Source organism: Dermacentor silvarum, chromosome 3, assembly GCF_013339745.2.
Source record: "Dermacentor silvarum isolate Dsil-2018 chromosome 3, BIME_Dsil_1.4, whole genome shotgun sequence".
In the NCBI taxonomy this organism is placed as follows: Eukaryota; Metazoa; Arthropoda; class Arachnida; order Ixodida; family Ixodidae; genus Dermacentor; species Dermacentor silvarum.
Genome location: NC_051156.1, coordinates 74,166,097 through 74,179,575, shown reverse-complemented (window position 1 = coordinate 74,179,575; position 13,479 = coordinate 74,166,097). Strand labels below are relative to the sequence as shown.

General features: G+C 49.1%; 1 protein-coding gene across 1 annotated transcript; it reads left to right on the top strand.

Annotated features, from left to right (window-relative positions):
• The first annotated feature begins 353 nt into the window (after nucleotides 1-353).
• Nucleotides 354-8,425, top strand: LOC119443867 (juvenile hormone acid O-methyltransferase). Its single transcript, XM_037708483.2, has 3 exons — nucleotides 354-692; nucleotides 7,204-7,351; nucleotides 8,259-8,425. The coding sequence occupies exons 1-3, from the start codon at nucleotides 408-410 to the stop codon at nucleotides 8,423-8,425; spliced, it is 600 nt and encodes a 199-aa protein (XP_037564411.2). The 5' UTR covers nucleotides 354-407.
• Nucleotides 8,426-13,479: the final 5,054 nt, after the last annotated feature.

Below are 13,479 nucleotides of genomic sequence, written 5' to 3'. Positions count from 1 at the left end.
AGGGAGTGAGAATGAGTTTGGGAACGAAAGCAATTGCTGTTATATTTTTTTCGCTTTTTCAGGCACGTCTCCGAACGAAACGTAAAAGACACGCACAACGCCACTGTGAATCCATTACAATGAAAGTCGAAGCACCGCCCAGTCCCAACAAACATGAGTACGACCCTGATGCGTACTCGGAGAACGTCACGTGTTCTTTTCCCCTTATAACTAAGTTGCTAAATTATTACAACTTGACTTTCGACAATGCGCTAGAGGGCGACGTTGGGCCAGGAAGCGAGAGTACATATGGTCCATGGCAATTCCTCGACGTGGGCTCTGGCTGTGGTCAAGTGACTATGAAGATCCTTTTGCCCAACGTTCCAGACAACGTAGAGAGAATTGTAGGGGTGGACGTGTGCGCAAACATGGTTTCCTACGCCCGGGAGCACAATTCTCATCCAAAGCTAGCGTACGAGCAGCTGGACATAACAGGAGACGTCTCCGAGTTCCTCAGCCTGTACGGACCTTTCGATCGGCTTTACTGCTTCAACAGCCTTAACCGCGTGAAAGACCAGCTCACGGCATGGAGAAACATGGCCAAGCTACTGAAGCCTGGTGGAGAGTGTCTTCTGTTTTATGGCGCTTGGTACGTTACACCTGAGATTTGGAGGGCATTGGCCAAAAAGGAACGCTGGAGCAGATTTGCGGAGGTGAGTGAAGGATACTGACAAGGGCAGCTTGGTATTCATCCACAATGTTCTTAAGCTATAAATGTCCGTAAGAGTAATGCCAAGCAATTGTGATGTTGCACATATTTTTTTGTTGACGCAGCTGGCCAGTGCTAACGACAACCTATAAATGAAAAGTTTTGTTGATTCACTGTGGCACTTTTTTCAGTGAGGCTTCCTTCGCCTACCTTCCCACAATTTTGCTTATCATCGTCGTCTGTCTGGCTGAGTAGAAGCTGCCATACAATAAAGAACATTCAGTGTGTTCGGGGTAGTTTCTAACCTGGATGCCCCAGGTTCCAATGCCCGATGCTCTACCTATTGATCGGTGTTCTACTCCGGGCGGCCACGTGGGCCCGCCCGGGCCACTGTACCTTAAAAACCATTTGCGTCGGGAACACAGTCCGCCTTGCGCTGTGTTTTCACGGTTTAGTTCGCGTTGATGCTGAACGCAGCACGTAGATCGATTCTCCCACTGCCGCTACCGCGCTTCCTCCCTTCTACGTTTTCACAGCGAGTTTCCGCGGTCATCGAGTGAGATGTATTCATGTTTGCTTGTGCGCGCGTGAGACCACACTTGTTCACTTATTTAGTATGCCTATGTTTACAAGTTTAAGCGGCTGATAAAACTACTATCCATACTTCTAATAGCTGTTCACTAATTTTCTATCGCAATGGATGCTTCAATTTCGGGCCAAACTGCAACTTAATTCAGCGCAACGTAACTATGAGCGTGCACAAACTATTCCCTTTCACTACTGTTTTCTTCCTCTGGTCACAGCACAAATATATCCAAGGCAATGAAACTCGTGTAAAATATACACAGCCACACAGCATATTGCCACCATGGGAACTAATGGTGCATAGGTATGTAATGCAGCGCGATTCCCATTTCCCGATTCCCTAAGAACACTCAGCGCCATCTAGCGCTGCCGCCGCGAAGCTTGCGCGTGGCCTTCGAAATGCATCGTTAAGAAACGCGTCATGCGGCAACCGGACTCCTCTCCGGTACTTCGTCGTGGACTAGCTTCGCTGCCTAGTGGCACTGCTGGACAGATAGCGCGCAGTCTTCGAGAGGAGAAGCGTGGCGCGCCGGTGCCTGCGAACGCTAAGAATGGTTCCCTCGCTTGCCGCGCACTCAGTGGCACAAAATTAGCGACGCAAGTTGACGCGAGGTGTATTGAAGTGTGACAAATACCTAGTGCATTCGTTGCGCACCTATCCAAAGCTTTGGTGTGATAGATGTTCTTTGAAAAGGGGCACATGTGATTCGAAATGAGGTTCTGTGAACAGTGGCATATGTATACCAGCTAGGCGGGAAAAAATGTTACATGAAAACGCACATAGATACTTGGCCTCTGGAAAATTAGACACTAAAGTTATCATGTAAATGTTGCATATGGAGTGAAAACTGGACCTAGTTGCTCATTTTGTTAAGGATGTTCCGCAACTGGCAGACACTTCAAATTCAAAGTAGTTGTGTGTGCGCGCATTTACATTAATGTCTTGCGCCGGAAGTGCCGGAAGTGGTGAGACAGCTGGACCAACTTCTGGAGCAATTTTTCGAGCCCGGAAATCTTCGATGTGTGGCAGAATAGTTTGTATTTGAAGCAGTTTAATGGAAAAAAGAAACAGTATATTTCGACGTCTTTGGAGTAGCTTATTTTAGTCAGAAGAAACAAAATCAGGAGCAGCTCAATTTAATACGTAATCGGAATTTTTATTCAAGTCCTCCCCTTATGCACGAACTCCTGGAATCATATATCCGACTTCCGAGTGCACAAACACTGCCACGCTCGGCTTTAGAGCGCATTTGTACAGTGGTACGCGCCATGTTTTCAAAATGCGTTACAAAGAGGGAATAATCACACGCGGCAGGTGACTAAGCAAGAAGTGCTCTTGTTGCCGTAGAAACTAATAGATTCGTCTGTCAAAAAGTGAGTTTCTTGCAAAGCGCATAACTTGACGGTGTGTACATGGATTACATCTACATCGCCAAGCAGCCGCTGACAAAGACGACGCTGCGATCAGGTGTTGTAAGCGCCTCCGTATAGATCACGCTGCCATAACCGCATCAGCGGAATCGGTCGATTGACTCGAATGGCAATACGGAGCTTCGTGGCAGTATCCGCCAGTTCTTTTGACATACGCCGTCTGAGTGCCCGTCCTTCAACTGAACAATGAGGTGCCACTGCACCTTGAGCGCGTCCCATGACTCTGGGTCAGATACAGAAAGAGAGGCGCGCAAGACTCTTGACAAACAAGAGCGCGAGCATGCGTCATGTAGAACGCGGATGTCGAGGTGCCAAGGTTTTACTGATGAGGAAGGAGGGAAACAAACTACAAGCATAACTGGTCTGTGATCGTAAATATAAACAGAAGATGAAGCTAAAGTTATCACGTCAGATTGTGAGACATACTGAGCTAAATTGCTTGGCACAAAGGCGCGGTCTAACTTCCTTGATGAGGCGCCGAGTCGCCACGTCCACACAAACGAAGATGCATCAAAAAGTCGATATGCATCCAGCAACGAAAAGTGCGGGACGAGACGACAAAACTCCCATGCGTTCCAATCAGGTCGACCCCAGCCCGGGCCTTGCACATCTGCTTGCGTGTAAGACTCAATTAAAATCTCCAACAAGTACCACGTGACGACCGTCCAGGAAAAAAATAGGAAGACACTTTGTCGGGACTAAAGGGTGAAACGGCGGAAGCCTGATACCATTGCCTGTTAAAGTGTGTCTTAAAGTAGTTTGTGGCCGCCTGGAACTGTTGCAGTGCCGTCTGTGGGTCAGGAGGAGACGCGTCTTTCATGGCGGTGTCAGGGTGTATTTGGCCACCCTCATCATCCACTTCGCTCGAATGACTTGTGCTTGCTCGGCTTGCCGGGGTAAGATGGCGGTCACGGCGCTTCCGAGCTTCATTTGCCTTGGTACCCGGAGATGCAGAGAGTGGCTTCAAACGCATTGCCTCTCTTGCATTGGCCCATCGCATCCCTGGACTCTGTTGTGTCGGACGCACCTCGCCGCCCTGATACATGCGACGTATACGCTCAGCCTCTCTTGAGCGCCGCTTGCGTTAGGCGGCTCCCGCACGTCGCGTATTGGGAGACACTGGTTGGAGTAGAGCAGACAACAAAACAGATAGGCAAGCAGGCACCGCTGCTATACACAGTTTGCACGTGCGTCACTTCCGCACCGGCCCGCGAGCCTGTCCGCCATCTTTAGGCACCTGCGGGCCTGCGGAAGCGTGCTGGGACAGGCTGCTCGCGCTGACGCGTTGTTGATCCGAAGTTCCTTCTCGCGCCATGATCATGCCAATCTGCGCGATTTCGGTTGCCGCACAAGAGGTACCACTGCCGCGAAGCCAAGCTACGCAGAACCGGGCGTAGGTCCACACCAAACGTAATAACGTGGCAGTGCGAACGCACAAGAATGCTGTTGGAGAAACGTCGGTGCCTGTGGCTTTCCCGGATAAATCGGAAGACCTGAACAACGTGCGTGTCTTCACTTTGTTTCGGGCGAGTATATAACACGCCAAAACACTGCACATCACGCATGATCGTAAAAGGGCGGCAGCGAAAGCCCCGTACTGGTTGGTGACCGCCCGCTCCCACACGCATAGTCGCCTTTACCGCTCTGAAAAACGCCCGTGTACTTGTGTTGTAGTGCACGTTAAAGAACTCTGGGCGGTAAAAATTATCCCGGAACCCTCCACGGCCGCGTGTTTCACAGTTAGATCGTGATTTTAGCACGGAAAACCCCAATTTTGTTTTTTTAACGGCCTACAAGCTGCTTCGCATCGACATTTCTTGGTATGTGTGCTTCGCTTAGCGATATGCTAAGCAATATTTGAATGTCTGCATGCTTTCAATATAGTGGGCTACTTCTATTTAACGCAACAAAATTCACATGCACGGACATGCACCTAACTCTAAACCAAAGCTCGCAGAAATAAGCGAACACGCGTTTTGAAGCTTGGGGAAAAAGTGCATACAGGTGAACCTTTGTGGCAAGAAAGCTGTCCCTAAATGCAGCAGCAGAAAAAATACTGAGATAGCTTTCTCTGCCTCACGCCAAGGAACATATGCTTTCATTAACTCACCTCGCCGAGGACGATGGTAAGACCCGACGACAGGCGCTTCGCTGCAACCTTCCTCCCCCAACCGCTCGTGAAGTAATTGTGCGCCTTCAGCGATTTGTAAGCCTTTATTTCGTTCAGCGTGACGTAGCTCGTGGACGGGACAAGATAATTATTAATATACACGTACGTCGTGGCCGGGTGTGGTATCCACGCCAACGTGCAGCTAGTATGGGTCCACGCCGTCGCACATTCCGACCTTTTCCTTGTAGCGAGCCCGCGTCGGCCCTACAAGCTCGTCCATGTAGAAAGAGCAAAATTCAGGGCTCCTGACTTTTGCCATCGCAAAGCTTTCACGATAGCAAACACGCGGCGCTAACACGTAGAAACGAACGCCGAACACAAACGCAGCGGGCCAGCGGCTAGTAGCGAGGTGCCTAGCGATGGCGGACGGTCGGGGCAGGCGGCGGATATGACGTCACGTGCAAACTATGTATAGCAATTGTAGCAACGACGAAGAAACCGACAGACCCGCTCGGCACCGAACCACCCCGACATCCGCACTTAACGACAATGACGTCAGACACGCGAGCCAATCAGAAGGCGCACACCTGCGCCTAGCGACAGTGACGTCTCGACACAGAGGAGACGAATCAGCTGGCCAGAAAGCTGTGACACTTTCTGCTAACGGCAGAAGACCTTGACAATGAGCCATTAAAGGTGGCAGATACCACTTTAATACACGTCCAGGTCACGAAAAAAATCACTAGACTTAGTGACCTACGCAGGTCCATAGATGCACAAAAAACGTAATTTAAATTAAGGTGGTATATAGTTAAATTCCAATATCCGTCCTGTCCCATCATTAGAAACCATGATGATCACTCAAGAGAGGTCTATTGAATATAATGATGGCGACACCGCTAGAACGTGATGTCGCGAATGAGATCCTTGCTGCTTGCTGGATTTGTCCGCATTTGTCCTACCGAAAAACTAACACAAAGAACAGCAGCGCCGCATTTACTACCATTATAGGTGTCCAGGTTGTTGGCCTTGTTTTCTATGGGATTACTGTAATAAATCAAATGGCACTCACATATCCACATTCCAACAAATATACGTCTTCAAGAACGCAATTCCTTTAATGAATGAAACCTTTCTAACCTTTCTATTCACGAGAAATTGGAGATCCCAGGGAGCGGCCTTTCGTCCGGCAGTGGACACAAATAGGCTGATGATGATGAATCACAAGAGCACGCAAACTCGCATCGTGCCAACTCTAACTACCTTTTTGAGATAATGGGCGAGTGTTGATGAGGATTTACATATTACGACCCATACCCAAAATTGGGCATTGGTTGTAGCGCTAGCGAAGAAGCGCTGGGTACATTTAAAATAAATAAGAAGAAATGAAGATATACAATCCACGATAAAAACTGTCACAAATGCCTAGCACAGCTGCGCGAGGGCACGTACGCGCTTGCCAGTTGCCTTTGAGCTAAATATGGGGGAATGAGGTTGGCAAATTTACACCATTTCTTCAACCGCTTCGCGAAACTTTCAGTTCTAAGATGCACGTTGGATCATCATGAGTTTTTATGCCTAATGACGTATCCGTCGCGGCCACCGCATGACCAAACATTTGCCACGAGACCTCTACTAGCATGCTTAAAGCGTGTTTAAGGCACTTGCAATTCGGTCACTCGCGGATGGCACGGTAGCCTTGGTGCTAGTACCTAGTGCTCCGGGTGGGAGTCCACAAAATCGGTAATGGGGAACCTGCAAATGTGGTAACGTTTTTACAGCTGTACATGGGCGCTTCAAGTGACATTATGCCGAATGTCTCCGGCTCAGATACCACGTGTGTTCTGATATGGTGTTCCCCGACCAAACACGCACTTCGGTTTCGCGGGCGTTCTAATATGGTCGCGGATTGTCACACGTGAATTCAGCAGAACGCATTCTCGAAGGACGCGATATTCGACAACAGTGGCGACTCCCCATATATTGAGAACCAAGTTAGCACAATCAACCTAATCACTACGTATACCACCTAAATGCTTGTAGGACACGAACATTTGGTGGTCGCGCTCAGATTTTTACAGCAGCTCGGATGCAATACGAGGTATTTTTATGGTTTTGGCACAGCTTAGCATAGCGAGTAGTAGCAAAAAATGTTGCACTATGGCGCAATAAACGCAGCTCTACCCCCACTGTACTCGTATTAGCAGAGGGTGCAGCCAATTGTGACTTGGAAGCTAATATTAGCGAAAGAGAACGGCTCATAGCACAGAACCTTACGACGAAACGCTTTGTGACTGCTGCTCCTACGTAATTTCACTACGTAAATGCCATCTGTTCCGTCTGACCATAGGACAACTGCCATGACTAACGGTGCAACCCGCTGTTGCAGCTGTGGGAAGGCCTCATTCCACTTTCACAGGACATGGGGAGCACTGACGACAGGCTGAATTACGTCCGATCACTGGCAAAGGACGCTGGACTAGAATTGAGGAGCTGCGAGATGGCTCACATCTATCTCCCCATGCAGCAATGGTCCGGTGAGTATTTGGGTCCCACCAATAGTCGCGCAATGCGCAGCAGCTCTGCTAGCGTATGCCAGGGCGGATCAATTCCAACATTTAGCACGCAGCGTGCAAGCAACGCTAATAGACTGGCGCACTGCACTTAGCGTGGTCGCCGTCACTCATTATAAGCTAACCCCACAGAGAAAAGGCGCAGGCAGAAGCTCGGGACTCTTATTGGTGGGTGCGGCAAGGAAATCTTCTTCGCTCAAATATCACTGAATGCTCAATGCATGCAAGTTCAATTGTACAAAACGTTTAATTTTTCTTTTGTCTCTATTTCTATTTTCTTGTAAGCCAGAGCGAAGTTTGCATCGTCTGAGGTAACATTTTTAATATATAGTTGGCTTTATCGCCTTGCAACCTAATGACACTGAATGCACTCGGTGAAGGACGCCACTGTGAACACACCTCTAAGCTCCATCTTTTACTTGCCAAAAATAAAAATTCACCTTTGGCAGTGCTTACTTTTGCTTCAGCTTTTGTGCACTGACCACAAAAGGGTAAAACATTATTCTCGAAATGAGTACCAACTTACTCTGATCTCCATTTTGTGATTCCATTCAATGCCTTTATTGCTATATTTATAACTTATTTATGTTGGAACTTCAATATGGCGGAGAGTAAGAAAAACTTTACGATTCCAGGCCCTGTATTATGGAAGGCTTCTTTTGCTCTCATTCAATATATACGTCATCATCCATGCCACCGAATGGTCGACCTTTTGCCAGCTATCCAAACCTGTGAACCGATGCAGAAAGGCAAAAAAAATTGAACATTAACAGAATCGTTATAATGTACAATCTCAGCGCTGTTTACAGATATTCAATGCTTAGCCAGCGTTTTGACGGCGTTTTTTCTTACATTTTTATATTTTACGCAGGAATGCTGACTGCATTGATACCAGGAAACAAGACGCTGACGGCTGAAGAAAGACAGGTTTTGATCCAAGACGCTAACGAAGAATTGCAGAACTGGCTACGAGGACGGAAAAACCCGCTCTTGGCTGACAACTATGTAATCCACGGGATAAAGCCGATGACACAGTAGACATAAATACGGTTCGTCAGTTCTGAAAGACAGCATTTCATTTGTATATTCGTGAACCGTTCAAGGCAATATTGTCAAACGCACTTTTTTACCAGTGTTGATCTCCCTAATTGCGAATTGTTATGACGGTAGCCAGCGTCCTTCAATGTAGGCAATGGCGATAGCGTTTCATTGTGACTGAAACATGTGCTGTATATCTCAGTCACTATTACACTCTAGTAACAGGACGCATAACATAGAAAAGGTCACCGAATATTACGATACTCCCTAATGCGAATTTTCAGCGCAGCTGTTTAGGTGTTCGGAATTCGCGATATATTGTGACAAGGCATTTGATTCTGAACGACAGGGTGCTCTCGGCTGCGGCGCTGAGCCGCCTCTGCTCGTACAGCTTGCTTAGCAGCAGCGGTAGACGAAGCATTTCCACCAGCTGCGTCAGCCATTGTTCAGAAATACAGCGTCAACACCGGGACGGGTGGCTCGCGTGGGGCGCATACTCTAGCGACGGTGGCACAGGCGAAGTATTACATGCGCAATGGGTCCGAAGTCCACGCCAGCACTTTGTTTTTATATATGGTATTGGGGGACGCGCTCACCGCATGCCTGGTCAACGCCGTGGAATCTGTCTGGTGCGGCACTCCGCTTTCCAGCGTGCGCTCTCTTCGCTATCGCTGTCTTTCATTCCCGGCGCCCTCCGTGTTCGCTCTTTCATCCTTCGCTGTGCTCGTTCGCTCGGTTACGCCGATGGACTCCGACACCGACGCTCAACGCAGAAGCGGGCGCCTAAGAGCTGTGCTCAAAAGTCCTCCTGTGCCGAGAAGCGTGCACGTGTTTGTGCGCTTGGGCTTCCTGCCTGCCGTGTCCTCTGGAATTGGTTTCGACATTTCATTCTCATTATGTAGCACAACGTGAGTCTTGCGTGATGCCTCTTGCGCGTGCCTCTTAAGGCGAAAGCGTTAGATGGCTCGTGGGTCGAAAAATCTGGGGAAAAAAACACCATGACACATGGTGCCACCAAAAAAGGTCGTGGATATGAATCCTTAAATAACTATTCCCTAATTAAGATAGAATTAATTAAGACACTCGAACACACGCCATTTGGTGGGTGTCGAGGCAACTTTGGTGGGAGAAATAAGTAATAAGGAACTGTCAGCCCTTCCACTGGTGGTGGAGATGGAAAACCAGCGAAGCTGTACTATGGTGGGACTTCTGTACTTCCAATTATGACTATTGAGATGTGATGGTGTAATTGGTTATTTGAACTTTTAAAGAATGAGAAATATGTATGATCCGGTGGTTGACACGTTCTACAAAAACACGTCACCAACGCCGCACGCGTTCGGTGCGAACGTGGGCAAGAGGGCGCCGCCGTCGACAACAGTTGTGCGTATTGTTGTGCGCATCACATATGTATCCAGCTACTTATATGATAGCTGGCAGCATTGGCTCCTTTGCTTCACATCATCATCCGTCACTGCAACATCAAATTGTTTGACGAGAACTTGCAGATCAGCGGTAGGAACACAAAGTGCTAGGGCATCCAGGTCGGGAAGCTCAAGAAGCTTTTGAAATCTGTTTATGTTCAGATTCATAAATCTGACGTATTCAAACATGATATTGTTGATAACGACACAAGACTGAACTATTTACACTGTATTTACACTATGTGAGAGACACAGTACGCACCCGCCGTGGTTGCTCAGTGGCTATGGTGTTGGGCTACTGAGCACGAGGTCGCGGGATCGAATCCCGGTCACGGCAGCCGCATTTCGATGGGGGCGAAATGCGAAAGCACCCGTGTACTTAGATTTAGGTGCACGTTAAAGAACCCCAGGTGGTCCAAATTTCCGGAGTCCCCCACTACGGCGTGCCTCATAATCAGATCGTGGTTTTGGCACGTAAAACCCCATAATTTAATTTTTTAAGACACAGTACGCAAGATGGTGGACAGCCACCAGCACCAGACAGAACCGTCTTCTTTCTCGTCTGCCGCAGGCTGAATGTTTCTCTCGTAGCATTACCCCCGGCAGTGGAAGCGCCGTCTCGGCGCACTTCAAACATTGTCGTTAGAAGGAGGGCGGTAGGTTTTCAGTCTGCTGACGTGAACTATGTCACTGGGAGCTATCGCAGGCGGTAAAGTCGGAGAGACGGGAACAATCTCGTAGGTGACGCTCATGACCTGGCGGACGATTCGGTAAGGACCCGTGTACCGAGATAACTTATCGGACAAGCCAACACGACGGAATGGACACCACAGGAGAACTAAGGCACCGGGTGAGAAGCGAACATAGTGAGGCCGGCTGTCATATAGGCGCTTCTGGGTCGCTTGCGAGGCCAACTGCCTAGAGCAGGCGATCTGACCCGCGTGATCGCCACGAGTGATGGCATCACGTGCATATTCGCTAGGTGGTGCGGCAGCAGCCGGTAGTAGGGTGTCCATTGGTAACGTCGGTTCACTGCCAAAGAGCATATAAAAGGGTGAATAACCAGCGGTATCGTGACGCGATGAATTGTAGGCCAAGGTCACGTAAGGCAGCGCCAGGTTCCAGTCACGGTGGTCAGATGAAACATACATTGAGAGCATGTCCATGAGGGTGCGATTTTGTCGCTTGGTGAGGCCATTTGTTTGGGGATGGTAGGCAGTGGTCAACTTGTGCTGCGTTGAGGAGAAGCGCAAAAGATCGTCGATTACTTGTGATAAATATGCGCGGCCTCGATCTGTGAGCAATTGGCTAGGGGCGCCATGGTGTAGAATAACATGGTGGAGCAATAAATCGGCAACGTCAGTAGCAGTGCTGGTGGGGAGCGCTCGAGTGATTGCATACCTGATTGCCTAATCGATAGCAACAGCGACCCATTTGTTGCCGGATCGTGACTGAGGAAAAGGACCGAGAAGGTCCAAACCAACACGGAAGAATGGTTCGGTCGGGATGAAGAGCGGCTGAAGCAGTCCAGCCGAGGGTGCGGCAGACGTTTCCGACATTGGCATTTGTCGCAGGAGGCAACGTAACGTCGAACAGACCAGGCGAGACCGCGCCAAAAGAAGTGGCGCCGGACACGGTCGTTGGTGCGGGATACACCAAGGTGAACAGCAGTTGGTTCGTCGTGAAGCTCATGCAGTACTGTTGAACGCAGATGTTTAGGCAGAACGAGAAGCAGCTCAGGGCCATCTAATTGGACGTTACGACGGTAAAGTGTGCCATTCACAAGGACGAACATGTGCAGTGAGGCGTCGTTAGGTGCGGATTCCAGCCGGTCAATGAGCGATCGCAAAGAAGCATCACGACGTTGTTCGGCACCAATATGGAGAAACTGAGACATAGACATAACGCAGGGGTTAGGTTCGATGTCTGGTCCGTCTAGTTGGTCAACAGGGTAGCGGGACAAGCAGTCCGCGTCCAGATGGAGGTGGCCAGACTTGTAGGTAAATGAGTAAGACTACTCCTGAAGGCGCCGCACCCAACGACCAAGTCGTCCAATATAGTCCTTCAGTGAAGAAAGCCAGCAGAGAGCGTGATGATCAGTGACAACGCGGAAAGGGCGGCCATAAAAGTAAGGACGGAATTTCGAAACCGCCCAGACATGGGCAAGACATTCTCATTCCGCAATAGAGTAATTGCGCTCAGATTTCGATAGGAGACGACTTGCGTACGCAATAACACGATCAATGCCTCGTTGGTTTTGGGCTAAAACTGCACCGATGCCGTAACCACTAGCGTCTGTGCGCACTTCCGTGGGAGCAGCTGGGTCAAAATAGACAAGAATAGGTGGAGTCGTCAGGGGGGCGATGAGCTCAGAGAAGGCGTCAGCTTGTAGAAGACACCAACAAAACGGGACGTCGTGTTTGAGAACGTCAGTGAGTGGACGTGCGAGCGCCGCGAAGTTTTTCACGAAACGGCGAAAGTAGGAACACAGCCCCGCGAAACTACGAACGTCATGGACTAATCGTGGAACGGGGAAGTTCGTGAAAGCACGTACCTTCACTGGGTCCGACCAGACACCGGAAGCGTCAACGAGGTGGCCCAGCACAGTTATTTGACGAAGAGCGAAGTGGCACTTAGAGGAATTTAGCTGGAAACCAGCTCGTCGGAAAATTGCTAGGATGGTCGAAAGCCGCTCAAGGTGTGTTGCGAAAGTGGGGGAGAAAATTATCACGTCGTCCAGGTAACATAAACACGTCGACCATTTAAATCCTTGAAGCAGTGTGTCCATCATTCTCTCAAAGGTGGCTGGTGCGTTGCAGAGACCGAAAGGCATGACCTTAAATTGGTAAAGGCCGTGAGGGGTCACGATGGCGGTCTTCTCGCGATCCGGGTTGTCTATAGCGATTTGCCAGTAGCCAGATCGAAGGTCCAGAGATGAAAAGAAGGTGGCACCATGGAGGCAGTCGAGGGCGTCGTCAATACGTGGAAGAGGGTACACGTCCTTCTTGGTGATTTTGTTGATGGGCCGATAATCAATGCAGAAACGCCAGGAGCCGTCTTTCTTCTTTACTAATACGATTGCGCAGGCCAAAGGAATAGATGACCCAGGCAGCACAACAACACTGGGCCAAGCATGGTCCAATGCTCGCAGAAATTGGTACGAACTTTGGCCCAATCCTGGCATCATGGCAAAGTGCAACCCGATCCAAGGTTCACCCACTGTTCGAGCCAAGATTGGCCTTACAGTTTGCCATTGTACTATCCAATGTAGTCCGAGCATAGAGCCAGTGTTCAGCCATTTTGTATTTAAAGAATCCCGTGCTCAACCATTCTGTATCCAACGCGTTTCCAGCATATCCAGTGCTCAGCCATTTTCTATCCAACGCGTTTCCAGCATATCCAGTGCTCAGCCATTTTCTATCCAACGCGTTTCCAGCATATCCAGTGCTCAGCCATTTTCTATCCAGTGTGTTTCAAGCATAGCCTGTACTCAGCCATTTTGTTGTTTGTATGCTGGCTTACTGCCTATAAAATTAGTAGCTAAGAAAACGTGATGTAAAAAAGTGAAGGAAGGAAACACACAAAGCATAAACGAAAATATAATTTATTTGGCCTATTTTAGGCGATGCC

Coding starts and splice junctions, on each gene's coding strand:
- LOC119443867 (XM_037708483.2), top strand. CDS start 408: ATGGTTTCCTACGCCCGGGAGCACAATTCTCATCCAAAGCTAGCGTAC. Junction 693..7,203: donor GCTGGAGCAGATTTGCGGAG/GTGAGTGAAGGA, acceptor CCGCTGTTGCAG/CTGTGGGAAGGCCTCATTCC. Junction 7,352..8,258: donor CCCCATGCAGCAATGGTCCG/GTGAGTATTTGG, acceptor TATTTTACGCAG/GAATGCTGACTGCATTGATA.